General features: G+C 40.4%; 3 protein-coding genes across 3 annotated transcripts; all 3 read left to right on the top strand.

Moving 5' to 3' along the window:
* The first annotated feature begins 6,491 nt into the window (after positions 1 to 6,491).
* npvf (neuropeptide VF precursor) lies at positions 6,492 to 8,246 on the top strand. Its single transcript, XM_031323233.2, has 3 exons — positions 6,492 to 6,683; positions 7,578 to 7,954; positions 8,149 to 8,246. Exons 1-3 carry the CDS (start codon positions 6,504 to 6,506, stop codon positions 8,216 to 8,218), a joined length of 627 nt encoding a protein of 208 aa, XP_031179093.2. The 5' UTR covers positions 6,492 to 6,503; the 3' UTR covers positions 8,219 to 8,246.
* Positions 8,247 to 12,786: 4,540 nt separating this feature from the next.
* On the top strand, positions 12,787 to 21,376 carry wu:fc38h03 (acetylcholinesterase collagenic tail peptide). Its single transcript, XM_031323198.2, has 18 exons — positions 12,787 to 13,232; positions 14,026 to 14,141; positions 14,243 to 14,352; positions 14,481 to 14,594; positions 14,839 to 14,883; positions 15,032 to 15,058; positions 16,356 to 16,427; positions 16,517 to 16,579; positions 16,687 to 16,713; positions 16,804 to 16,848; positions 17,171 to 17,206; positions 17,279 to 17,359; positions 17,718 to 17,814; positions 17,978 to 18,117; positions 18,234 to 18,353; positions 18,988 to 19,117; positions 19,826 to 19,928; positions 20,531 to 21,376. Exons 2-18 carry the CDS (start codon positions 14,045 to 14,047, stop codon positions 20,598 to 20,600), a joined length of 1,377 nt encoding a protein of 458 aa, XP_031179058.1. The 5' UTR covers positions 12,787 to 13,232; positions 14,026 to 14,044; the 3' UTR covers positions 20,601 to 21,376.
* An 87-nt stretch (positions 21,377 to 21,463) lies between these two features.
* LOC116066958 (peptidyl-prolyl cis-trans isomerase FKBP14-like) lies at positions 21,464 to 26,795 on the top strand. The gene is made up of 4 exons (XM_031323199.2): positions 21,464 to 21,795; positions 23,773 to 23,924; positions 24,899 to 25,026; positions 25,626 to 26,795. Exons 1-4 carry the CDS (start codon positions 21,593 to 21,595, stop codon positions 25,782 to 25,784), a joined length of 642 nt encoding a protein of 213 aa, XP_031179059.1. The 5' UTR covers positions 21,464 to 21,592; the 3' UTR covers positions 25,785 to 26,795.
* Positions 26,796 to 27,329: the final 534 nt, after the last annotated feature.

The following is a 27,329-nucleotide window of genomic DNA, read 5'->3' as shown; positions in this document are numbered from 1 at the left end:
TCTACCTTTATCCTCCCATCGCTGTTACTGCATCTGCATGAATACTATGTTCAAAATCTAAAAAAGAGATGCTTATTTTTCTTATTGTCACATTGAGACTTATGCACCAGGGTTTTAAAGAGGTTTCCAGAGCCCAGGGCTCATGAAACTCACTCAACAGATAAATGGCCATGTAAACATTCAAATCAAGTAAAAGAAAGGAAAACAACAAAATGACAGGTCCAATCTGTTATTACCAGACAATTCCTATCATATTTTCTTCCGTAATTTACACATTTTCGGAGGGGGGGGGGGTTCACACATAACATATCTTCTCACCTCTATTTCTTTCAACACAGTATTTTTGCTTATTTCCACATTTCATTGCCGCAGCTCAATCACTCATCTTCACCATCACCGCATTATTTATCTCTTTACACTTGAACGGACCTTTAGCATTTATGTTTGAGAAAAGGAATATATCTTAAAATAAAAACATAAGACAAAACATATGCTATGGCAGATTTCTCAACCAAGCCTACACGTCTCTCTCTCACACACACACACACACACACACACACACACACACACACACACACACACCCCTCTCCTAGGGCCCCTTTTTCCTTCCCTCATCCTTCCCATCCTCCACCTCCCCTCTCTCATCAAGGGTCATTTGCTCAGTTTCCTGCCCGCCTCTCCTGGCTTTTCCTCTCCATCTCTGATTGGTGAATTTCTACAAGTCTCTGATTGGCCAGTGCTTTCAGCGCCTCCCCTTGTTAACACTTATGAAAACACCTCCCCTTTTTTTAGGGACACTCCTTCTATCTCTTTGACCGCCTCCTCCTCTGACTCCCCCCTCTTCTAAGTTGCTCCTCCTCCTCTTCAAACAGAGAAGAAGGGTGTTAGAGTGCCTCCCGGTGGACGAAACCTTTGACAATGTGCACCATGCGGTTTAAAGACTTGCACTATTCTGCACGAAATATTGACAAAAGATTGATTTCCTTAACAAACGGCCTAAAACTGACCCTAAATTGAATAACTGCTAAACAGAAAAAAAGTGTAAGATACAGAATTATACACGAGGCTCTTACAAACCAATCTATAAACTCTGAACACTGGATTTGATCATCCAAACCCAGACTGCCATCTAGTGGTTTTATGTGTCAACTGTGACAGAACTCATAAATAACAAATAGGCCTAACAATTTAAGTAAACTATAGGCAATAAAAAGGAGCAAAAAAAACATAATTGCATTTGTTGAGATATTTCTTCATTATGATGAACATCTGTAGTATATTTCGAGACAATCCCAAATACACTGCTGTTGTCCAATAAATACTCACTAGCACTAGGTACCAAATGCAAAGCTGAAAATAGTCCCCAACAAATGCACTATTTACTTTTGTTTGATTAATGTTTGCTAAAAACTACTGTGCCCAGCTGTTTAAGCAAATAATGTCTAAGTATATATTTCTGACCCATTTTCTAAGAGTTATGTTTTCAGCAGTAACCAATCAGGGGCTGAGAGTGACTCTGGGTAAGTTGGAAACTTACAGAATAACACCTTTGGTCTTTTCTTGGTACTTGTTGACATTAAAAAATATAGAATATTGCGAGCTTTGTCTTTTATTTATTGTGTCTTATCCTGGTTTTGTACAGTTGTCTTACCTGTCATATAAGAAGGAAACTAATCAGGATAATTTATTGCCCTTTCCTGAGTGTGTGTGTGTGTGTGTGTGTGTGTGTGTGTGTGTGTGTGTGTGTGTGTGTGTATGTGTGTTGCTCAGACCTGTGCATGTGTAGCATGTTAATTACTTTACATACAACTTTCTGTCTTTTCATGTACGTCTCCTGGACCTATTATCGGCTCAAAGTTTTGATTCTGTCACTTCTTTCATTATATGTGGTCATGTGAGAGACATGAATCCATCATCGTCTGCCGAAATCACAGCAACACAGCACAGAATTACACCGGTACAGTGGTATGAGCCTGTGTGTCTGTCTGCCCGGCTTCAGCACATCTTCCCATACATCATAATGCAGTGATCCGGCAGAAATGGATTTGATCATTGATAAAACTATAACCCGTCACAACAGCTTGATGAATGTGTCTCCTCGCTGAGTGTACGGGCATGTAAAGTGTTGTGATGATGACCCGGTTGATGTCTAAGTGAGGGGGAAGATAAAACTCAACATAAATCAGCTCAACAGGGGGATAACATTCCCACAAATCATCCTGGGAATCCGAGGGTATCCTGGTCCTGGAGAGGAATTCTGGGAAGGCTGCCAGAACCCAGACAGAGAGAGAGACAGGCTAGGATCAACAGTGTCATTGTGGCCAGTTTCAATCTGCTTCCTGTTTGTGCCTCTTCTTTAGGTCTACCTATTTTTTTTTTTTTTTTTTATCTTTGCATCTTTGCTAGTCTTCCTCTGTCTATTCTTGATTAGTTTTCCTGGAGTTCACAAAAATGAAATTATAAGACAGATAGATGAACATTTCAGGAAATTCTATGTCTCATACAATTGACATGAAACATGGGTGCAAAATAGGTCAAAAGCACATATATATGGGAGTTCCAGATGTATTAAATTAAACATTCAGGGCAGTATTTCTATCAAGGAAGCAGAGTATGTTTTCAAGCTAGAAGACAGCATGTAGAAGCAGAGAAGAGGGGAGGGAGAAGACGCCCAAAAGGAAGAAAATTGAAAGATGAAAAGGCCGCCGGGGTGGCGAGGGATGCACATTAAAAACATTAAGAAGAGAGAATTACAGTGGCAGTGAACAAGGTCTTTGAGGGAGTGCTCAGAGAGCTCGGTAAAGAACAAAGGGAGAGCTTGAGGTATAGGGAAGCCGTCTGCGGATAAAACTCTGGATAAGTGTCAGAGACAGGATCGTAAATCCCAAACCCCATAGTCTACGAGCTGGGGCCAGGGTCAGGGAGGGAGAGCACACAAAGAAAGGCTGGGGAGAGGTGGGAGGTAAATGATAATACAGAAAGATAGACTGAAACCATAGCCATAAAAAAACATCTTAAGGTTGATAATAAATCACTAAAACCAGATGCGATTGGGATACTTTTTCCGCTGAGATGCTTCAGATTGCTGTGTTAAAGGCACACTATGCAAGATCTGTACCTTAATATAACAGCTTCGAAGTCATTTCGATGGTAAACAAACTCATAGTAAGGCGAATCATCCCGATAGCAAAGCAGGGGGGGACGCCGCTGGCAAAACCAGCAATACAGGTTTGAGAGGTGGCGCCCCGCCAAATCTCGCGATAATCACGACTTGCCTTACGACACAATGTCACATACATCAAAAACATATAAGAAGCAGCCTCTATGGAAGACACTAGCATGCATTTCAGACGTGAATCATGGCAGAGTCGACGAAGAAAGCTAAGAAAGTGCAGTTGAAAGAGTCAAGGAAAAGAAAACGAGAAACTGACGTGAGGAACCGGACAAGAGTCCCACTCGGTCAGGCTTTCACTCGTTGGCGAGAGCTAAAAAGCAGCAAAGGTAACGTTAAATACAAGTACTCCACAGCAAAAACAGAAACTGCATAGTATGCCTTTAAAGGTGGGACTTGACATGGTAACATGGCAAATGGAAACAATGTCAGGGTCATGACGCCTGGATCACATTAAAATTTGTTGCGTGTTGTCATTATCAACCTGTGTCTCACACCAGGCATTTCTCACATTCTGTCTGCAAATACAAATACAGCTCCAGTGAGTCATTTGTGCATCTAAATACACTACCGACACATTCAGAAACAGGAATGGTGAGTGACATCATCTTCCCACTCTTGTGTTTCAAATACTTGTCAAAGCTGAATTGTCCAACGGTTGCTAGATACAGTATAGTTTCAATAGATGAATAACAGGGAGAAAACACATTCTGTTATTAGGTTTGTCTGAGGTTTGCTCCAAAATGAGACCAACAAGACATAGCTGCATGGGATATGAGCCAGTTTGAGTACTTTTTGAAGGACGTTTAATGTGATATTAATCTCAAATAAATGCACTTTTTACTCAAATCACTTATTCTTTTTACAATTAGTTTTTGGTCTTTTAATGGGATTTGTTGACAATGACAAACATATAGAATATCAACAGAGTTGTCCTTATATATATATATATATATATATATATATATATATATATATATAGTAATACTATGTCATATAGGTAATTTTGGAAAAATACTAGATTTACACTTCCTATAATGCATGTGTCTATCATTTCACTTTGTTTTTCTCCGTTGTTTAGTACAGGCCAGTGTATTATACAATGCCTTCAACCAGTAATCACAACACTGTGCTCCTCTTTCTATCGTAACCATTGCAAATTATTGTATGAATGCTGATTCAGCAGCATTCACAGTATTGTTATCCAATATTGTTATCCGATACCGCAGGTACATTCTGCCACAGTTTCAGGAAACAAATGTCAACTTGGGATGCTAAAGAGAAGAACTGTTATGTAAAATGTCATGTGCCCTTAGTTGCAATGGACAGTTATCACTTTTTTCCACATGCTATACTATGACTGTTTGTTAACATGAGTAATTTGGTGGAATGGTGGCTAGCACCAGCAAGTAGGCACTGCAGATATTTTCACTTTAAACTTTAAAGCAGCCATATTATGCTCATTTTCAGGTTCATAATTGTATTTTAAGGTTGTACCAGAATAGGTTTACATGGTTTAATTTTCAAAAAACACCATATTTTTGTTGTACTGCACCGCTCTCTCTCACTGCTGCAGATCCTCTTTTCACCTGGTCTCTGTTTTAGCTACAGAGTGAGACCTCTTTTCTTCTTCTGTACTATCTTTGATTGCACTTGCACATGCCCAGTAGCTCAGATGTAGATCATGTCAGCTAGCTAGCTCCATAGACAGTAAAAGAGGTTGTTTCTACAACTTCGGTCAGTTAAAGGCAGGATTAGCTGGGAGACTTCTAAATGAGGGCGCACATGTAAATAGTTCTTTTGTAGATTATGGTGAACTTGTGTGTGTTGTAGCAGTGCTTTGCTATTGAGAACGAGGTAGCATGCTAGCGTTAGCATGCTAGCGTTAGCATGCTAACGCTAACGCTACGAGCTAATGGTTGCGGTTAGCCTGCTCGTTTCGGCTTGTGACGTCACAAGCCGTGCCGATTTTGAACAGCTCACCCAGTTGACCAGTTGAACTGTTACTGAGCAATTGATAAATCATGCCAATTTACTGCACGGCGGCAGCATAATAATAGTAAACCAGCGTTATTACCTTGTGTTGCAGTCATAACACAAAAAACAAATCCTCATCTCCAAAACGTCTACCAGGAAAAGTGTGACCCCGAGGCTGGCAGCACTGAGTTGACGTTGATGTTCCCTCTGCGGCTACCCTGGTGCTGCTAGCTTGGTTTACAAGATTAGCTCCCTCGTCGTATGTTGCTAGCAGGGTCGCTACTTCATTCAGTTACAGTTGCTGAGTTTTCTGCCTCCGGTCTTTTACGCTTTTTAGCTTGTGGTTGATCAATAAAGAAATCCAACATGCGCTTTTGTGCCATGGCTAGCTAACTTCTGTACTGTTGTTGACCAGCCGGGAAAGTTTCCACAACTATCTTCACCACTCATGAATGAGCGTCAGAGGCGTCAGAGACGCACGGCGCGCCTCGACTCTTGGCAAAATCGGCAGATTCATTCTAATCAAATTATGTTTATTTCTTACTTACCAAATTTTAAAATGTATTACATTTCATTTGTAACGAAAGGGATTAGGTTTATATTAATAATTAAAGTATTAAAAATAAATGTGTGTTGTTTTTTTGTTTTTTTATTATGGTTGTAGTAGTTTCTCCTTTCACTAGGGGGTGCTGCAGCACCCTCCGCACCCCTAGTTCCCGCGGCCATGGAAGGCAGGACACATTCAGAAACCCGTATCTCACTCAAAACAGCATGGATGGTTTTTTTCAAAGTTTGTATGCGTGTGGAAGCACCAGAGACACAAAATAACACCCCAAATCCCAGAAAAAGTGATTTTTTCATAATATGGGCACTTTAATTAATTCGCTTTCAATGTTTTTAATGCAGCTTGCTAACAATTTGTTCCTAATTGACATTGCCTGCCTGGATATAAATAGCAAACTTACAGTAAAGAGGAAATACAGGTACAATTGAATAATACAAATCACATTAAATCACATTATTAATTGTGAGTGCTCCTGCCATTCAGTATTTCCATTGAGCGCCTGCTTTTTAGTTAAATTTCCCTGTGATCTCCTCTAACAAGAAATGCCATTCATCCAGCAACCCAATTAGGACATACATGCATTTTCAAATATATTCTTTAGAGCTGGATGGTTATTGAGACAGGAATGTGCTCATTTTAAATGAGGCTTAAGCTGTATGTGTTTGTACACGTGAATGTGGGTGGGTGCCTTTATCACACGCGACAGGTGACGTATGTTTTCAGGGGTCTTTAATAACAGTGTGGTCAGCAGGAAATGAGGCATGTAGCCTGGTGCTGTCCTGAGAGAACATGGCTCCTGCTGTCAACGTGTTGATCACAGTGTTTCTGTCAGCGCTCCTGATCCTGGGAGGTCTTGGAGTGCCAGCAGCATCTGACTTGCAGGTCTATGGGAAGTCAATCCACAGTGATACAACTTTGCTGAGCATCAATGATGGAAGACGCACTGTGAGCAAACAGCCACACCATCAGGTAAGTACTATTTATTAAGCCAGACAGATATGCTTATTCCATTGGGCAACTAGCTTGGACTTATTAGGTTTTCTTTCAGATTAGTCGATTGTCGATAGATAATTGTAATTTTTCCAGCAAAAATGCCAAACAATCTCTGATTTAGCTTTTGAAAAGTTAAGATTTTGTACTTGTCTTTGTCATATATGATTGTAAGTTATATATTTGGGGGGGTTGGGATGTTGGTCGGATAAAACAGGCAATTTGAAGACGTCATGTTTTACTATTTGCTGACATTTTATGGATAAAACAATCAATTAATAATAGTAAAGTGTCCGTTAACTGCAGCCCTACTTTTACTTGTGTTATGTACTACACCTTCAAGATCATGAAAGTGTAACTGAAACTATTTGATATAATGCCACATATATTTTTTACAAGAAAATGTATCAGCCCATTATGGAAATGGCCAGTCATGTTCACGTAATGGGGATCCACTATTTGAGCTATTATTACGACATATAACATTGGAACTCATCTGCTATCCAGTGGTCACATTTACTCATTTTTGTTCTGCATTATTGTAGAGCAAAAAAAATAACATGAAATGATGTGGTTACAAAACTTAGAGATGAATATTAGTAGTAAAAACTATCAACTCACAATTATTTTGGTTATTGATACATCTGCTGACTATTTTTCTTGATTAATTGATTAGTTTTTCAACAAACTTATTTAAAAGTCTATGGTGAGCCTACGGTGACTTATTTAAATTGCTTGTTTTGTCCTATAACTGTCTAAACGCCTAAGATATTGCTATCATAATCATTTATATGACAAAGAAAAGCAATTCAATTATTATTCTTTTTTTAATAATTAGTTGAGTAATGGACTTCAACATATTTTTGTTTCCAGACAAAAAGTGAAATCCACAGGAGTTTGGATCTTAACAGCTTCAATGTACATGTGACCCCCGCCCCCAGCAAAATCAGCCTCCCAACTTTCATCAAGCTCCACCCGCCCAAAATCAAACCTTCCCACCTGCACGCCAACATGCCCATGCGCTTTGGAAGAGAGAGTATTCCTGATAATGACAAGGAACCAAAATCGACCCCCAACATGCCCCAGAGGTTTGGGCGGTCCTGGGAGGTGATTCGAATGTGTGCGGAGTGCCCTGATGTCCGAGAAGCACTGAACCCAGTGCTGCCTCAGAGATTTGGGAGAAGCGGCCCATACTGGAGCCTTCTTAGGACTCTGGCCAATGCACCGTTAGTAAACTCTGGCATGCACTGGTAGGAAACTCTTGCCCATAAAGTTTGATGTAAACATGTATTTCCAAAAAGGATGCCATGACCTCATCTATACAATACACGACAAATTCATTGAGATGACAGATCACCAGTCTATAACAAGGTTGTTATTTATTTATTTCCACTTCTTCTTCTTCTTCTTCTTCTTCTTCTTCTTCTTCTTCTTCTTCCCACAGGGCTGACGTTTTTGACTTTCAAGCCAGCTCAGAAGAGGTGGAGATACGGGAAAAGACTTTTAAAGGATGAAAGAAGATGAGATAGGCCAACAGCGAGGTCTGCATGTAAATATCAGCATATAGTGTTTTTACTGTGAAGACGAATGTTAGACTGTCAAAATGTTCAAAAAAGATAAATATGTTGGAATTTTTAAATGTACAAGTCCCTTCAAATAAAGTTACATTATTGTGACAGAAAACATGTCAAACTACAATAATAAAGGTTTCAAGCCAGTAGTTTGGGTTTTATTTTTGCTCTATTATTGAGCCCTAATCAGGGAGAATCAGGATCTAACTCTGGTAGAGTAATTGAATGCAAATGAAACATGTTTTTTTTTTTCATTTCTTAAGGAGATTTAAAACAGAGATGTTTTTCATTTAGTTTTGAAAGGAAACTTCCAAAAAAGGGGATTTTTTTATGTTATGCACATTCATTAAACTGCTTTTTTCTATTTTTTAATTAAGCAAGCTGCAGATGTAGATGAAGACTGAACACAACTAAACAACAACCTGTTGATATCCAGTGAAACACAACAAGGCTCACCTACTGTTATGACCATTTTTAAATTAAGTGAATTTAAGTGATATATCATAAGATCACCTTAAAAATATGTGTGTGTGTGTGTGTGTGTGTGTGTGTGTGTGTGTGTGTGTGTGTGTGTGTGTGTGTGTGTGTGTGTGTGTGTGTGTGTGTGTTCTAAAATTGATCTAACTTTGAAGCCATGAAATGTAAGGGATCGTGACGAGGTCATAAAGACAGAAGGGAGGGACTCTCTCATTTGACCACTTGAGGGAGACAGACACCAAGTCAAAGAGAGTACAGAGGGTACAAATCTCAGGCTCTTTAAATTACCAAAGGGAAGCATAAAATATACAGTTTGTTGGATTTCAAAAATATTGTCCTCTATCTCTGTACCTTTCTCCCAGTGAGGGGTAAATAAAGGTGCCAGTATCCGTTATCTGTACTGCTGTCCATCCGCTGTCCTGTCGACTGTCCTCAATAGTGACACTGATATGAGTCACATTATTCTTTCTTACTATTATGTACCTTTAGTTTTTTTTCCAGTAATTCCATAAATTACAGTAATAGAGACAAAATATTATATTGAAGTATATTGCTGATTTTCATTCCTTCTTGTTTACCTTACCTTGTTACCTCTTTACCTAAAATTGGTATATTATAAAATCTATATATTTTCTTTAAAGAAACTATTGAGTAGTGTGAAGACAGTCAAGCTCAAGATGAAAAGTTTGTAATTTCTGTATTGGTGTTTGATGCTAGTGTTTTTACTCTCAGTGTGTTCTGAGTGACAGTGTGTGTTATCTCAGTGAGGACTGTTCATAGTGTTTGGCTGCACTGAGCCTGTTTTGAGACGTGTGTTAAGAGTTGTGTTGCTTAGAATGAGTTTTGCAGGTGATGTGAACTGTTTAGCTCAGGTGACTGTTGGTAGTGCACTGTAGTTTGAGTTTTGCACATGTGGCTTCAGTTGTGCCCACTGTGATTAGCAATCGAAAAAAAACTAATAATGTTATAGAAGGAAAATCACAGGTGTTGCTAATTACATTAAGGATGGCTCTGTTGACAGTGTGGCAGTGAGTCAGCATACAATAGCCTACCAGGACCCTAAAACTGAAGTAGCTAAATGGAATTCAGCCATTGTTAATTTTATTATCACAATGTGTGTGTGTGTGTGTGTGTGTGTGTGTGTGTGTGTGTGTGTGTGTGTGTGTGTGTGTGTGTGTGTGTGTGTGTAATTATATCGTGCTGCTGTGTTATAACAAGGCTACTGTTTTATCACATAGTTTTATGTTTTCAATTGTTAAAATGGAATAACGTTAACTATGACAGCAATCTTTTTTTTTATCCAGCTAGGAACATAGGCCTACATCACAAACATACTTTTTATAGGTCTGTTTTTAAACCTCTCAATGAGTTCTTTCTGTAGGCTACATAATAGCCCATAGTTCATGCCTTCTTTAACCCACTGGGCTACATTTTTTTCCCACTCACCACTGAAAATTAATATTATTTTCACACATTGATTGCCACCATTTCCTTTCCTCCCAGTATGGGGGACATCAACAAAGGGAAGAAGGTCTCTGTCCAGAAATGTTCCCAGTGTCACACAGTGGGAGAGGGGGGACGCCACAAGGTTGGACCCAACCTGTGGGGTCTGTTAGGAAGGAAGACAGGCACCTGGCTTCTCCTACACACAGGCCAACATCGATAAAGGTAAATCACTCTGCAGCACAAAACACCTCAATTCCAACAAGCTGGCTGACAGATTGGTTGATCTGATTAGATTACTGTTCATTGCTTGTAAATAGCTAACTGATCAGGATGCAACTAAAGCAACAGGCAAATACAGGCAAATTAGATACCCAAGTAAGCATATGTGCAGGCCGGATGTATTCTCTCTTTTGTCCTGGATTACAGTTTATTTCGATTGCTAAACGACAGTGGGCACAACTGGAGTCACATGTGCAAAACTCTAACTACAGTCTGCACAGCAGCAGTTCATGTGGACCAAACTCTAGTTCGTTTTTCATTGCTTGAACACAGTTTTCAAAACTCTACACACTTATCCCATGACTTTAACCACAACCTGCACAACACTGTAGATCTACAGCACTTTGTTCAAATGCTAACACACTGCTGTCAAAACTGTTAACCACACATTCAAAACAGAATAGATTTCAGTCTGGTGCCTATCAAACACTGCTGATTGCAATTTTAGCTGAAAGACTAAGCAGGTGTCTTGTTTTAAACTAGTTAGTGAACATATATGGTATTTATACAGAAAAAGCTCAGAAAGCCTTTTTTTTGTATACAAACACCAAATAAGAAGGAAACAATTATACACTGTACCGTTTGAGAGAAACAGGTAAATGAGCAAAGATACCAACATGTCCAGGTAAGATGTCTGAGGTTATATACACAGCTATAAAAAAAAAAATGAAAAACACTATATATTTACAACAGTAAAACTGTGTTCGTACTGTTTTTCAGAAAGTAATAGAGGTGAAAGCAATGGAAACACCACATTAGTCACACTATTCTTTGTTACTGTTACGTATGTACCTTTAGTTTTTTTCCCAGTAATTCCGTAAATTACTAGAGACAAAATACTATATTGAAGAAAACTGCTGATTTTCATTCCTTCTTATTTACCTTACGTAAAAATTGGTATATATTTTCCTTAAATAAACTATTGAGTAGTGTCAAGTCACTCAAATTGTTCAAACTGTAAAGAACAATACAGAAAAGTTTGTAATTTCTGTATTGGTGTTTGATGCTAGTGTTTTTACTCTCAGTGTGTTCTGAGTGACAGTGTGTGTTATCTCAGTGAGGACTGTTCATAGTGTTTGGCTGCACTGAGCCTGTTTTGAGACGTGTGTTAAGAGTTGTGTTGCTTTGAATGAGTTTTGCAGGTGATGTGAACTGTTTAGCTCAGGTGACTGTTGGTAATGCAGACTGTGGCTTGAGTTTTGCACATGTGACTCCAGTTGTGCCCACTGTCGTTTAGCAATCGAAAAAAAAAAAAAAAACTGTAATATGGAGAAGATGGAGTCTAGACAGTGGTGGTGGTGGTGGTGGTGGTGAAGAGCAATGCTGAAGATCTGGATGTATGTGATGTGGAGCTGGACATCTGATGAGCTCAGTGGAAGGAGCCATGGTGGTGTTTGTGATGAAAACTGGAGGTGAATGGGCTGAAGGAGCATCACATGGAGATGATTGTCTTACAGAGATCGTGGCAAAATCTGATTGGTGTAACTGAAAAAGTGAACGCCCTCAGTCAGCTAATTGAGTTGGAAGCGGGAAAAGGGGAAATTGAATTAAAATTAATTTAGTGTAGGGCTTTAAAATGAGTGTGTTTTGGTTTTATACATGTTCTATATACATGTGTATATGTGACTTAAGAACAGTAAGGTCATTTGATTTACAGAAAAAACTTGGTCTAATAACGACTTGTTAAATATGTTTTGTGCTTGCATTTATAATAAAGTCTTTTTAGTCTTTTAAAGGCTTACTGTTATTCTGTTACATTTCTAGACAATAACTTGACCTTAACTTAAGAAAACGGATGTGACCACAAAATATTTATGTTTTGGTGAAATGTTCCAGTGGGCCATTCTTTCTACATGTATTTTTTCTTTTCACTTTGAAATAATGTTTGTATTTAATATTGTATTCATTTTGCTTAGGCCTACTTGTATATAGTTAGTTAGTTAGTTAGTTAGTTAGTTAGGCTTTATTATCTGTAGCGTCTTTGGCTTCACCACATATTAACACAATACAATAAAGAAGGGCCAACATCAAGAACATGATTATAAAATGCTTTAAAATACAGTTAAAAAGACAAAAAATGTATTCATAGGCCTTTAAGGGAACACACATTACTTAGCAAACCAGACTAAGTGGATGTCCGATTCAGTCATCTACACATCTAAATAGGCCTAACAGATTTCTTCCACCTTTGTTGTCGACATATATCGGAATACGTCACTAATGGAGAGTGAAGTTATGTAAGAATATGCAACAGTGACTTTACTATTATTGCTTCTATAAACTAAAACAGCCAGCAGAGGGCGCCATTTTACTGCTGAAGAGAGCATCAGCACCACTGTAGACATCAAACGTGCCAAATGTAAGCATGCCGACTTAAAATATTGCCATCCCAGCTATTAGGCCAGCTGCACTGCAGTCGATCCAGAAGACACCAGACAAGAGTTAATGAGCCTCTGATCCAGACCCACTGAGACTGAGCTGCCACCGCTGTGTTGGCTCCACTCAGTGGCCTCTGATGGGCATTTAGCGCCGGGAGAAAAAAAAGGTCCTCCCTCCTCAATTGTGTTGTTATTGACTGGCGGAGGGAAAGAAGAGGGTCGATAAGTGGATCAGATTTATTAGCGGTCCAGATTGGCTACAGCACGCCAAATGCCAGAGGAGTCACAGACTGTGGGGCTGTACACAGCGCATTTCATCTAGGTTAGAGGAGCGCCAGACAGCGTGTCTACAAGTGCGGCACAATTTCAAGTGGAAGGTAAGGGGGATCTTGTGCATTAGCCATGGATGTAGATGACATTGTTTCTATTTCTAACGCATTTGGATCATCAGGACATTACGGCATTCTGTACGTTTAATTAGATAACATAGAACATGTCAAATCATATTATTGAAGATAGCCTATGAATTACTGATTGAACCAGGTGCTGCATATTTTCTGCACGTGGTTCAACACGGGATTATCTTTTTTTTTTTTTAGGATTTCTAATATCTTCTTGCATCCATACTACCATTATGAAATATGAGCATACTGGAAATGTTTGTGTGAATGAACCTGTAACAGCCGTTACAGGCTGCTACTGTTACTATGACTTCTGTCATAAAGTGGCAGAAGTCATAATAAGCCTGAGTGACAGCCCCCAGCCACCCATCTAATTCTAATTCTGGCACAAGGCTGAAAGTGGCTGATGCAAGGTGGAATTACAGCGGTGGCTGCATCTGCTGCAGTGTGGAGCTGCAACAAGTTTATTATGCTTTGAGGGGGGGGGAAGAGAGAGAGCAAGAGCGAGAGAGAGAGAGAGAGAGAGAGAGAGAGAGAGAGAGAGAGAGAGAGAGAGAGAGAGAGAGAGACTTCAGAGGACTGAGGTTAAGGTTGTGATCAAATAGACACCCTCTGGCAGTAAGGAGAAATGACAGCTGCCAGTAACTGCATTAAGCTCAGCAGAAATAGAGTGTGTGTGTGTGTGTGTGTGTGTGTGTGTGTGTGTGTGTGTGTGTGTGTGTGTCTGTGTGTGTGTGTGTGTGTGTGTGTGTGTGTGTGTGTGCTGTAGGGAAAGTAAATCCGTCAGGATGGATCTGGCCAAACTTGCAGTGTCCTTCCACATTCTTCTGTGTTCTGCGTGGGCCCGTCACTCCTACATGGACAGCATCCTCTCAGCCCGCTCAGGTAAGTTGTGTGAGTGAATTGTACGACTGAGTGTCACATAACAGAAGGAACACATGTTGGGTGTGCCTTACACCACTGTGCCTCGTCTGTCTTCCTCTCAGCTCTCAGGTTTCTGGAAGAACCGTTGACGTTTGACCCCTGTTGTCTCATGTCACCGCCTCCCCCGCCGCTCTTCCCTCCGCCACCTCACCAGTGGAAGCGGGGCATTACCGTAGGTGTTCACAATCACACTCACACACCTGCTTGCATAAATACACCTCATTTAAACACATTTGTATGCTCACAGTATGGGACACTGATTGATACCCTATTCTGTTGGATTTTGTGCATGTTTGACAGACGGATGGTATTGGCATGTTAGAGCCAAGTGTTTCTGGAGGAGAGGTACAGGAAAAACAAAAACCTGTGATACCTGGGTGTTTACCTGGACCTCCAGGACCCAGGGGCCCAGAGGTAAGGTCCTTTTTTAAAATACTACATATGTTTGAAACCTTACAACCAGGGCGTGCGCCACTTTCCAGTCTGATGAAATCATAGTACATCCATCAGCCTGCTGTAGCCATTTAAAGACAGTAGATAGGAATATTTGTTAAATGGAAATGAAACAAAATGACCTTTATAGTATTGATTTTTCTACAAATGTGCCATGCTCTATTAGAATATGTGAGCTGGATATAAATTTTGTGTCATTGTTCAGGGTCACAATGGATTACCCGGCATAAGAGGACCAAAAGGGGAGAAGGTGTGTTTCTATTTTGTTGTTTTTGTTTTTATAGGTCGAAATATGTTTAATTTATTTTGCTATAGAAGTATTTGTGCATATGTCCTTGTGTTCCTCTCTGCTCTAATGAATGCTACATCTCCCCCCCCCCCCATTTGTCCTCCTCCAGGGAGAAATTGGACGTCCAGGGTCAAAGGTGAGCCGCTCCTCCCCTCCTGCATGGCGTGTTCTCTCACTCATCTCTCTCTGGTCCATCTCGCTTGTCCTTGGAATAATGGGATCTGGATTTCTCTCTCCGCTGTCCCCTCCATGCATCCTCAATCTCTGTGATGTGATTTGTCTATTGATGTGCTCAGAATATCTTCAGCAGCTGCTAAATGGGTCATGCTACATTAGTCTCAGTAGCCGCTTTAGCCACATAGCAAAGCTTGATCACATCCCTGGATGTCTCCAGTCATCCTTCTGCTCCTCACCTCTCTATCATCCCCCTCTTCTTTCCTTTCCCTCTGCTTTTACCTTCTCTCTCTCCTCCTTTCCTTGGCCTGGCTCCATTAGCCCTCGTACTGGACCTCAGTCCTGCTGATCCAGGCTCTCCAGCACTCCACTTCTGCACTTTAATCTCCCTAAGTGCTTTTGGTCTTCGTGATAAATCACTCCACACAGCAGCATGTCCATGGGGTCTCAACAGGCTGCTGTTTTAATGACAGGCAACTAAATGAGAGCACGCTGCTAGCATGGCAGCAGCTCTGGGAGACTCGTCCAGGTGTCACAGAGAAGTGGAGGTTGTTTAACACATCTGAGTCTCCTGCTTGCAGGGAACTGGCGATAGCGCAAGATTGATCCACTAATTAGCCAATCTCAGTGGCATTGTTAAAGCTTTGCATGCAAGTTTTTATCCTCTGTCATGTCCGACTTGGAAGTCATAGGAGGTCAGTTTTGACGTGCTTATTTGTCTCTGACCCATATTTAACCTGGTTACTCTTTATGAAACTCAGTAGCTTTTTTTCCAGGGGAAACAGGGCCATGAAAGAAGCATCTCGACGGGCAGAAAAAGTTGCAGATCATCAGCATATATAGCAAAGTACAAAAGCAGAAATTAGTCAAAATTTAAGGACGAGCTTGACACTTTGGAACATACACCTATTTGCTTTCTTCCTGATGTTAGATGAGAAGATGGCAGGCAACGAGCAGGGACTCCAGGAAGTCACTAAACCGGGACAAAAATAGTCCAGCATGTAAACCCCAAGCCTGTTTAAGTAATGTCTTAAATCAAAATGCAAGTGAGATTTTATTTAAGAGAACAAGGTTAAAACGCCCTGCTGTTGAAGATCCGACTATTACAGTAATACTCAAAAAGAAATGGAGTCTGTCGCAAAAATGTTTTCAAGCAATTTAAAGCAAGAGACTGCTTCCTGTCACTTTTTCAGCAAAAGGGGTCAGAAAATTTATCATTAGTATGCATAAGTGCTGGCACTGATTGTGTTTGTGTATAGGGTCGTACAGGAGCTCCAGGCCTCCCAGGGAAACCAGGGCTACCAGGATGGCGTGGTCCAGAGGGACCCCAGGTAAGTCTCTGTACTGTCTTGAGGTTTTACATGAATGTATATATCACAAAAACAAAATGAACCCTCACGTATGTATGGTTTTTCTTAAGGGAGAGAAAGGGGACCCAGGACTCATGGGATTACCAGGACTGAGGGGACCACCAGGGCCAAAGGTTAGTCACCTTTTTACTGCATCATACAGACAATTATGTATATGTTTGGAAAGAGTTTTTCATTGACTATCATTATCTGCTGTTATATTCCTCATGTATCTTTTTAGGGTTTGCCCGGTTATAAAGGAGATAAGGTAAATTCAGAATAAATTCTCACAGTGCACACCTTTTTTAACTCCTAAACTATTAAATTCTCCATTTCATGTTTCTCTCTTTTTTAAAAGGGCAGCTATGGTGACCCTGGAGCAGCAGGACCAAAAGGCGATAAGGTTGGTGGAGAAATGTCTTTTTCTTTTATTGTAGATCCTTAAAATGCTGTGTTGTGTAACTATTTGAAGCCCATGTATGCTTGGCTTTGACTATGAATACTTCACCTCATGCTGTGTTATATTGGACCTTATCAGTTGTCTAGGCAGTGAAAAACTCTACAATAGTTTGTACAATTACTGGTTAAATTCCAAAGTGGTTCATTCATGTCCCGACATTTCAAGCTCAGAGACAAATTAAATTAACATTACACATTTTATGAGTGCCTGCTCTGCTGAGATAATGACTTTTCTCACATCAAGGTCTCATTTTGTCTCTATGCAGGGTTCCATTGGTTTGCCTGGGATGCTTGGACAGAAGGTAAGAATGATTCAATAATGAGGACAGTAAAGAATCTGATTTAAACTAATTATTACTCAACTCCTTTCCCAGGGTGAGCAGGGACCAAAGGGAGAGCCAGGAGTCGTAGGGAAAAGAGGGCCTACTGGACGGCCTGGGAAGAGAGGCAAACAGGTGAGGAAAGACGAGGAAGAATGATGCACATCCTGGCAGCATCACTTAATCCTGGTGTGGTGCGCTGACACTCTGCTCTTCCTCTCGAACATCCTCTCACTGGCTAATTCAGTCACTTAAGTGATACTTCCAGCTCTAAGTAGACTTCCGTAGAGGCTTCGGTGTCTTTGGCATCAGTTTACACATTCATATATGCACACAAACACACACACATTTATTTTTCCATGGACTAGATTATCACAGCTATGCACAAAGTGGCAGTGGCATGTAGGTCTCCTTCTGTGTGTGTGTGTGTGTGTGTGTGTGTGTGTGTGTGTGTGTGTGTGATTTCTAATGGGATGTTGCCTGGCTTGCACAGGGCATGAAGGGCCACACTGGAGCCCCAGGAGTCATGGGCCCCCAAGGACCCCCAGGTCCAAACGGTCATCCAGGGCCACCTGGTCCACCCGCCTCAGGTACAGTAACTCACACATTCACTCAGACATCAGCCTCAAATTACAGTCTACAATGTATAATATCAAAGTAGGTGTTTGTGTGTGTGTGTGTGTGTGTGTGTGTGTGTGTGTGTGTGTGTGTGTTAACCCCTCATATTTGTCATACATTTTTGTGGTTTTGCAGGTCTCTATCTAGTCGGGGAAAAGGGAGAGAAGGGTCCTCCAGGTCCAGCAGGTCGCTGTGACTGTGATTCCACTCTTGGTTCAAATAATGCTCCTTTTGGAAGCTACACTCAACGGGGCGGCCTCAATAAAGTCCCTGCAGTAAGACCCCACTCAAACGGCGTCCTTAAAATATAACTATCCAAACTGAATTCATGTTCACACTGAATCAGTTATTTCTCATCAGCTTTCACTTACTCCTGTATATGTCTGTGCAGATATTTGTGGTAAACGATGAGGAGGAGATGGACCGTGTACGTCTAGACAATGCAATAGCATTCAGGAAGGATCAGAGGTTGCTCTACTTCAAAGATAAAGAGGGATGGAAGCCCATACAGGTGATGACTATTAGAGTGTGGTGTACTGTAATTGCAACACTGAGCTGTAAAACTACAGATTTTTAAATAACCAGTGATATCATTTTTTAAACAGAAGCCAATGAGCACATAATTGATCATTTACAGCTCATGTCTATGCTTCTAGGCCAGAGATCTTCAACGTTTTTAGGCCAAGGACCCCTTAGCTGAAAGAGAGACCCCCAACTACATGTAGCCTAATGTATAAAATTAAATTGCATTAAATTGGGCCGGATGGATGAAAATGAATGGCTGTGAATCCTTAAGCTTAACTGTATGGCTACCTTACCTATAGTAAGCTTATCTCCAATGTATAAATTAAATGCTTTTTTTCCCACAAATAGGCCAATTTATCTTTGCTGTTAAAATGTAAGAATTATTTTAATGTATCTTTTCACTACTTTGAAAAGTAGTGGAAAAAGCTAATAAGTGGACCTTGAGTTAAGATTTATTTGGTCAAACTGGGCTACATTTGGTTGACATCTACTGTATGTACCAGGTTACATAAAACATTCACTTTTCCACCTAATAAAGCCTAGCCTTATTTTTAATTGACACTAAAGCTACGATTTCTTATTGCTTGAAATGTCAAATTAGCGTTTGTTTTCTTGTCTAGCCCTTCCAGCCCTTCCAGTCCACAGAGAAAGTCCCGGACAGAGTCGGTGTGTGTGGGGACGGAAAGGTGCAGGCCCAGCACGGAGAGGAGTGTGATGATGGAAACCAGATTGTCACAGATGCTTGTCTCAGTGAGTTACATGCATCTCTTGCTCAGTTGAACACATACACACGTGCCCAGTAATGTAGGGGTAAAGAAAAGGTAAAAATGATCTACAGACAGTTATTCTAATACACCATTATGTAATGAAATACAGTGTAACAAGAATTAAGATAAAAAAAACGATTTATGTGGGCGCCTGGGTGGCTCGCCTGGTGGAGCGTGCACCCATGTATGGAGGCTCGGAGGCTGCGGTCCTTTGCTGCATGTCATTCCCCCTCTCTCTCCCATTTCAGGTCTAAGCTGTCTTGTTGGAAATAAAGGCCTAAAAATGGCAAAAAAATTATCTTTACAAAAAAAACAAAAAACTATTTATGTCAAATATAAAGGTTAGCCTTTTGCTGCACAAACACCAGCATGCTGTCGCATACCCAGCTGCTCATGAGATGCCCTGCAGAGCTCCAGTGCACCACAGAGTCTACACTCACATGACAGAGGATAAAAGCAGTACGCACTGTGAAACCTTTCCTTGATCTTTCATTAATCTCACCCTGCCATCCTTTCACTTCCCTCTTCTGCTCTGTTCAATTAAATTAGCAGCAAAATGCTGTATTGGCATCACTGAAACACACAGCAGTGCCAAAGCAATGAGTAACGTCTTCTCTCCCCCTTCCCTCCCTTGCTCTCTCCTACCTCTGCCACTACATTCAACTCATCTCCTTTCTGTTCATCACTTCAGACTGTAAGTGGGCCTACTGTGGAGATGGCTACAAACATGACGGCATTGAGGAGTGTGATGGAAAGGACTTTGGTTATCAGACCTGCAAATCCTATCTTCCTGGGTATGTTCACTGGCAGCATTCAGCGTGCATACAGAAACATACTGTACACTCAGTGTCCATTTATTTGGGAACACCTTGCTATTAATTAAAGATCTTCTATGCCAAGGTAGCACAATGCAGTTCCTTTTTAGTCAGCAGCACATTTATACTGCACCCATCTAAGGATTGTAAAGGTCATTTGAATGAACTAATGTACTTTTTCTGTGAAACAATTCAGAGATGATGGTGCATCATCCTGGCACCACTTACTGTACAATGTTTTAGATGCCTAAATCACCCAACTCTGCATGCTTTATACTTATGCTTTAAGAAATAGTTCAACGTTTTAGGGAAATGTATATACTCGCTTTCTTGCTTGAGATTTGCGAAGATGGATACCACTGTTAGCTTCGAGAGGGGTGTTTATCTTCTCATCAAGCTCTCTGCAAGAAAGCAAATAAGTGTAGTTCCCTACATTTTGAACTATTCCTTTAATAAAGAACAAAATAGTGGAAATTTGGAGGTGTGCTGCATAACCTGGGAAGGTACTGAGTGTAAATATAAGTATACACATAGCGCAATCAGTTGCACTTCTTAAAAATAATTTTCCGTGTCTTCTGCAGGTCCTTTGGGCAGCTCCGATGCACCGAATCTTGCCTCATTGATTCCACTGGTTGCAAGTATTTCACCTGATTGCAAGTATTTCACATGAACTGGAAAGATTGCAACTTTGCAGTTCCTCTTTGTGATCACGGGGGTTACATTTCAGATTTGTACTTAAGTCTTGCCCCTTAAAAAAAATCACTGGCTGCTCTGAGCCATGAGAAGTCATGGGAGTCAGCTTTGAATCGACTGTCTCTCCCCTGGAGGTTACATTCTATCACTGGCCTCAGGGAGCAGCTTCCTCTTACTGTCACTACATCGGCTCCAGCACTGTTATGGACACAGGTGATGCTGTGGAACATTTTAATGATTTAATGATTGTATCATATGAAATAGTTACAATGTGTATGACTTGCTGACTGTTAATGCAAAAATAAGCTGTATTCTGAACTACTTTTGTAAGAAAAAAAAGAGCCTTTTTTGCAAAAGAGGCACTTATATTATTGATACTATATATACTGTAGTATGGAAATCAGGATTGTGTAAATGTATTTATTCCTGTGCAATGTTTTAGAAATCATGTATAATGAAAAGCAATGCTGTGATATTGCATGTAAATATGTACCAGAACACAGCGGACTGCTTTACCCAGTGCCGTAAATGTACTAGTCAAAGTGTGGCCTTCTTGAACGAATGTCATACTGCAACAAGAATAGGCTACCTATGATTATTGCAGCAGCATGAAGAAACTGCTCAGTTACAAAATGACTATGAAATGAATTTAGTACAATTTGATTAGTGGATAATCTACCTGCATGACTGTAATGTTCATTAAACACTGTACACTAATAAAGATATTAGGCCAACACTTCAGAGTTCTCCAAAGGGGATCTGTCAGGGAGCATTTGTGGGCGTTTTCTTTTTGTTCAGGAAACCAATCAAAGGCAAACTTCCTGCAACAACACGTATGATTAAACGTCACTGCCACGTAGAGGATCGCACGCTGGTTCTCAAAATTTGCTCAAACATTTTAGTTAGCTGTTTGTCGTGCTGTTTCTTCGTTAAGGTTTAAACGTGGCAGCATGCTGCTGACCGTGCTGAGCTGCCTGTGCTCCTGCCTGCTGCTGCTGCTGCTGTCTGTCAGCGGGGGGAAGCTGCCTGAAGCTGAGGTGAACATAGAAGTTCTGCACAGACCTTTTCTCTGTCATCGAAAATCAAAGTACGGAGACATACTGCTGGTACATCATCAGGGATACTTTGAGAATGGGACCATGTTTCATGACAGGTAACGTTATGCTTAATGTCTGACATATTAGACTGACTTATTATACTCCTAATGTAGCTAAGTTTCAAGTTGGACGGAGTTGCTAAGAAGTTTTCCTACACGTACTCCTGGTGGTTCCTGTGTGCAGTTAACAAAGTAGTTAACAACGGAAGTTACCGTCTCACTGCGTTTAGTGGAAGCAATTTGCTGTTTTCATCACTCCTCTTTAATAAACGGCTTATGCGAATAACACATTTGTTATTAAAACTTTTAAATGCTAGTTTTTTTTTACCGGGTTACTACTCCATTCTAAGTGCACGCGTGTTAAATCTCCTTGGTGACGCCTCTGTCGTGCCCGCCAGGATTTGTATCCCCTGGCTGCGGGAGCGCGCGTGCACTCAGAGCGGAGTTTAACTGCTGCACCTCTTAAATGGAACAGATAGTGACGTTGAAGACTCGACAGGGGTTTCCATAGTAACAAAGGGTCTCATTTATCTACATAAATACGTTTATTTGTCTGTTAAATTAAGGCGACGTGTAAATTGTTTACTTCGTTTATTATTGTGGATTAATCGACAGTGTTTTCCAAAGTTCCATATTGACATGCACCTTAGCTACATAGGCCGACTGATCTATGTTACCTATCTATGTTTGTCATGCAGGTTTATGAACAATATGTTTTCCTCGTCTTTGCTAACACGTACATCCCTGCCCTCTAACGTGATTTCTGTTTTAATTTAATTTTAGTTTAATATGGCTTTTCAATTAACCGCTTTGTTCACCTGTCTGCCATATAAGTTACATAGGGGATACACAAAATATCAGGCCGTTTTTTCACCTGATATGTGTATCCCCTCCCCTAACATGCAAAGGGTCTGTCCTGTCCTCATGTGTGTTATTTTCTGTCTTTACCAGGTCGCAATAAACAACCTGAGATAATATGGAGATGTCTGCTGTTTTCTAGCAAAAGTTACAGAGGGGGTACACATTAGATCAGGTGAAAAACGGCCTGATATTTTGTGTATCCCCTATGTAACTTATATGGTAGACAGGTGAACAAAGCAGTTAATTGAAAAGCCATATTAAACTAAATTAAATTAAAAACAGATATCACGTTAGAGGGCAGGGATGGACGGGTTAGCAAAGACGAGGAAAAAATATTGTTCATAAACCTGCATGACTAACATAGATAGGTAACATAGATCAGTCGGCCTATATGTAGCTAAGGTGCATGTCAATATGGAACTTTGGAAAACACTGTCGATTAATCCACAATAATAAACGAACAATTTAACAATTTACAAGTCGCCTTAATGTAACAGACAAATAAACGTATTTATGTAGATAAATGAGACCCTTGTTACTATGGAAAACCCTCTCGAGTCTTCCACGTCACTATTTGTTCAATTTAAGAGGTGTGCAGCAGTACAAATCCTGGCGGGGATAAGTACCTTGGCACGACACCGCCATCTATTAGGGGTTACGTGATAAAACATTTTAAAGGGTCAGTTCAGCCAAATTATAAAAATACATATTTTCTCTTAGTGGTTTGGTTTGATGTGCTAAAGTTTTAAGATGTTCATCTCTGACACTTGCCACCAAGTCATTACAATTGAAGTGAAGGGGATTTTGTGTATGGTATAGATAATTGAAGCAGAAAAACTGAAATTTAATCACGAAAGTGGAAGAAGAAAAGTGGCATTTGAAAAACACTAAAGCGACATCTGAACAAAAACAGTGTTCCCCACACACCTAGCTGTGAATAATTGTATTTATTTTTTTTGTTCTACTGAAGAAAAAGTCCCAATGAAAGCTGTTTACAGTCATGTTGGTGACTGTGAATTACCCAGTTGAATGGGGGAAGTTTGCTTCCATTTTTTTCTTCAATTCTTTAAAGAGTAAGTTAACACCCCCCAAAAGAAATCTGCCAGACCTTCCCACAGTCCTTCCCTTTTCAGACCTATAACATTGCACTCTATGCCTGTATATGTCCACCAGTCGGACTGAAGGTGACAAACAGGCAGTGTGGTTTACACTGGGCATCAGAGAAGTGATCAAAGGCTGGGATAAAGGCCTGCAGGACATGTGTTCTGGAGAGAAGAGGAAACTCACCATACCTCCAGCTCTGGCCTATGGGAAGGAAGGAAAAGGTACTGTAGCTATGGCCATATGCGTGCAAACTTTACTGCATGATGCTAGTCTTTATAAAAGTGCTTGAGGTTTTACAAAGTGTGTAATATTATGCATGCATGTATGTATGTATGTATATTATTGTTTGTCTTGTTTTGAATGGCTCTCTAGGACTCCCACGCTGAATGAAGGTTTCATTCAGCACTATTAGTCCACTTTTTCTCAACATGGAGCATGTGAACAATACTTTGCTTTGTCCTGGTAAGCACACACCACGCTAACCAATAGCATCTATCTCCTCTGTGCCAAACTAACTCTTGCCATGATAACAACAGCCTGAATGACTTAATATGACTAATAATGCAACCTAGGTTTGTTTCTCAAACACTTTCAACATGGTTTCTTATTTACTCACAAGTTAACATTTTTAAATTGAAATGTGTTACAAGGGGTACCATTTCTTCAGCACTAGTCCATATCCACGGCGTTCCACTTCCGGGATTGTTCAGGTGCCGCTAGAAATTCGGCCGGATGTCTTTCATTTCGGCCCGGATGTCCGTTACCTTCTGCTTTCTTTGTGTTGGCATTTTAAACTCCGGTGGATTTATGAGGACTATGGTTAACTGCTCCTCAGATCTCTGCAGGGTAAATCCAGACAGCTAGCTAGACTATCTGTCAAATCTGAGTTTTCTCTCGCACGACTAAAACAACCTTTGAATGTACACGTTCCACCAAAACAAGATCCTTCCTGAGGCGCCGTTGCTCCGTCCGGTGCCTAGCGCCGCCCAATTGTGATTGGTTTAAAGAAATGCCAATAAACCAGAGCACATTTTTCCATCCCGGAATGCTGTGTGGACTAGCCAAATGTGAGACTACTGCAGCACTAACCAAACCAATTGTTCTCTTCATACTGAAGCATGCTTTTCAGAAACCTCAGGTGATAGCCAGTCTCAGTTTTTAGCTGACCTCTTGCCCTGTGGCGTTGTCTGCTCAGGTAAGATCCCACCTGAAAGCACACTGACCTTCGTCATCGAGGTGCTTGAGATCAGAAATGGGCCGAGGTCACACGAGTCCTTCCAGGAGATGGACCTCAACGACGACTGGAGGCTCTCCAAGCATGAGGTATACACAAGGATTTCAAACACTTCCGGAAACACTCTGACTTGAAGTAGATTAATTACCCATCGCCTCCTATGATACACAAATTCCCAACCTTTTTGGCTTATGACCCTATAAAGCTAAGCAGTGCCTATCCAGAACCCCAGGAGGAATTCCCCTCTCAGATTGTTATTTTGGTCAAATTCTCTATTTCCTTTCCTAACTGGTTAATCACCTCATGACCCCTCATATCATTTTAGTTGAAACAGACCAACAGGGCCAACTGTCAATTAAAAATCAATTAGAAATAAGATGTAAACGCACATTAAAGTAATATTCTAAAAATACAAGTACTGTGCAGGTTTAGTGTTTTACAGTGAATGTAAATAGAAGGTATATTATTGAATCTACTCAGTAATGTGGACCAAACTGTTGCCTGAGTTAAACATTACTGCCCAATCGACAAAACAACAACGGCAGCATCTGATTTGTTGACCGTATTGTAAACCCTGCATTGTAAGGATGTAACTGGAATTTGATTAGTCTCCACAAAGTGCACAAGTTGTTGTTTTCTTCTTCTCAACCTGTCTCACTAATCGCCCTGCCCTCACTCCATCTACCAGGTGAAAGTGTATCTGAGGAAAGAGTTTGAGCGTCACGGCTACGCTCCCAACGACACTCTACACGAGAACATGGTGGAGGACATCTTTGCCAAAGAGGATGAGAACAAAGACGGCTTCATATCGTCCCGAGAGTTTACGTACAAACACGATGAACTTTAAATTCTCTCCCAGTCCCACGAACCACTCACTTGCCCATAGTATCTTCCAGTTGTCATTGATTTTTTGGTGGAAATACTTTTATTTTATTTTTTTTTATTTTTATTGTCAGCATGAATTTTAATAGAAGCATTGTGTTTGTCTTGTGTGTGACATGTAAACTCCTCCTGTGGTGAGCTCTGAGCCGACGGGTTTGTTTCACTGATGTTTTACTTTTGTTTACATTTTTGTGTTTACTTCTGCAAGAGCCCATTCCACTCTCCACTCTGTCTTGCATATCCCTTTTTAAGGATTAAGGATTTAAATGTTATGCAGTTATCATTGTCACCAAATATCAGAGGTTACAGACACAGAGCAAATGATTGTAGTGGCAGTGCATCCTGTGGGCAGGCAATGTAAGTAGATTACAGTTGCCAAGTTTGGCTGTGAAATTCCCCTTAATGGAAATAGTGTTGATTTCCTTTACAAAATGTTACCAGATCAATGTAGTTTACCTTTTGTGGGTCCATTAGGACAGAAAGTGCTTTTGTATTTTTTCCCTGTATGGTAAACGAATCAGTCCATTTCAAATAACTATCGTCATTACATTTCATTAAATCAGGCCAAGTGTTATCATATTGATTAGTTTGTGTGTGTATTTGAGTTAAGTCATGACAATGCCAATTTTGAATTTCTATTCAAAATGTGTATTTTTAAAGAACATCAGTGATCATCAGTTTTCCATGGCAGACATGATGACTTGACATAGCAGGAAAAGCAGGTGTAACCAAGAACATAATTGCGCAGTTTCATTTTCTGTAAGTGCTCCCAGTAAGCCAGCATACACCGTACTCAGGCCCTGGCACTGGTAAACCTAAATGGAATGCAGCCAGCATTGACATTATTAGAGACACCTGTTTGCACATGCGTACGCTGCAATGTCAGTGTTGAAAGGATATATTGTTCAGCCCTGCTCTGCAACATCCATGGAATCTCATTCAGATTTTTGATTAAATTAAAATTGACCCTACTGTGTCTTGGAGTTCTGTGATAATGATTAATTCTCTCTACGAGCTACAATCCAAGGAAGAATTGTCTGAAAGGATGAAGTGGGATAAACTATCTGCTATTTTTTTAACAATGTGCTGGAGGCTGTTTTGAGACACTGCATACGCAAATCTTAAACCAGGAAACGTTCACACAGTGCCGACTAGAATCTAGACTGTCCAGTTTCCATAGCTTCAGGGTTCCTTGATGCAAATTCATCAAGACAAGACAGTTTTAATGTATTCTTACAACCAACGTGATCAATAAAGTGAACTTTTTAAACAAAATACTGTGGTTTATTTGGTGGTCACAACTTGTAATACTTTACACATTGAACCAGCAGGTGGCACTGTCTTCACGTGTTAGTATCGGTTAATACAGTAAGAAAGGAAACACTAAACCTCTTCCATTATCTATTCATAACAGTGTAACTCAAAACAGATGCATTCCCATCATTCTAAGATGTCAGTATATTATGTTCTGCACTTTTATGGATGCATTTGTTACTTATAAAAACAATAA

This window comes from Sander lucioperca, chromosome 16, assembly GCF_008315115.2.
Source record: "Sander lucioperca isolate FBNREF2018 chromosome 16, SLUC_FBN_1.2, whole genome shotgun sequence".
Taxonomy (NCBI): Eukaryota; Metazoa; Chordata; class Actinopteri; order Perciformes; family Percidae; genus Sander; species Sander lucioperca.
Note: the sequence above shows the minus strand (reverse complement) of the source record. Positions and strands in the feature narration are given on the sequence as shown.

What these genes read in the sequence shown, in the direction of transcription:
- npvf (XM_031323233.2), top strand. Translation starts at nt 6,504, where the DNA reads ATGGCTCCTGCTGTCAACGTGTTGATCACAGTGTTTCTGTCAGCGCTC. An exon ending in GCAAACAGCCACACCATCAG is followed by an intron (nt 6,684 to 7,577) that starts GTAAGTACTATT and finishes TTTTGTTTCCAG; the next exon opens with ACAAAAAGTGAAATCCACAG. An exon ending in GTAAACTCTGGCATGCACTG is followed by an intron (nt 7,955 to 8,148) that starts GTAGGAAACTCT and finishes TTCTTCCCACAG; the next exon opens with GGCTGACGTTTTTGACTTTC.
- wu:fc38h03 (XM_031323198.2), top strand. Translation starts at nt 14,045, where the DNA reads ATGGATCTGGCCAAACTTGCAGTGTCCTTCCACATTCTTCTGTGTTCT. An exon ending in GTGGTCCAGAGGGACCCCAG is followed by an intron (nt 16,428 to 16,516) that starts GTAAGTCTCTGT and finishes GTTTTTCTTAAG; the next exon opens with GGAGAGAAAGGGGACCCAGG. An exon ending in AGGGATGGAAGCCCATACAG is followed by an intron (nt 18,354 to 18,987) that starts GTGATGACTATT and finishes TTTCTTGTCTAG; the next exon opens with CCCTTCCAGCCCTTCCAGTC.
- LOC116066958 (XM_031323199.2), top strand. Translation starts at nt 21,593, where the DNA reads ATGCTGCTGACCGTGCTGAGCTGCCTGTGCTCCTGCCTGCTGCTGCTG. An exon ending in CTATGGGAAGGAAGGAAAAG is followed by an intron (nt 23,925 to 24,898) that starts GTACTGTAGCTA and finishes TTGTCTGCTCAG; the next exon opens with GTAAGATCCCACCTGAAAGC. An exon ending in GGAGGCTCTCCAAGCATGAG is followed by an intron (nt 25,027 to 25,625) that starts GTATACACAAGG and finishes TCCATCTACCAG; the next exon opens with GTGAAAGTGTATCTGAGGAA.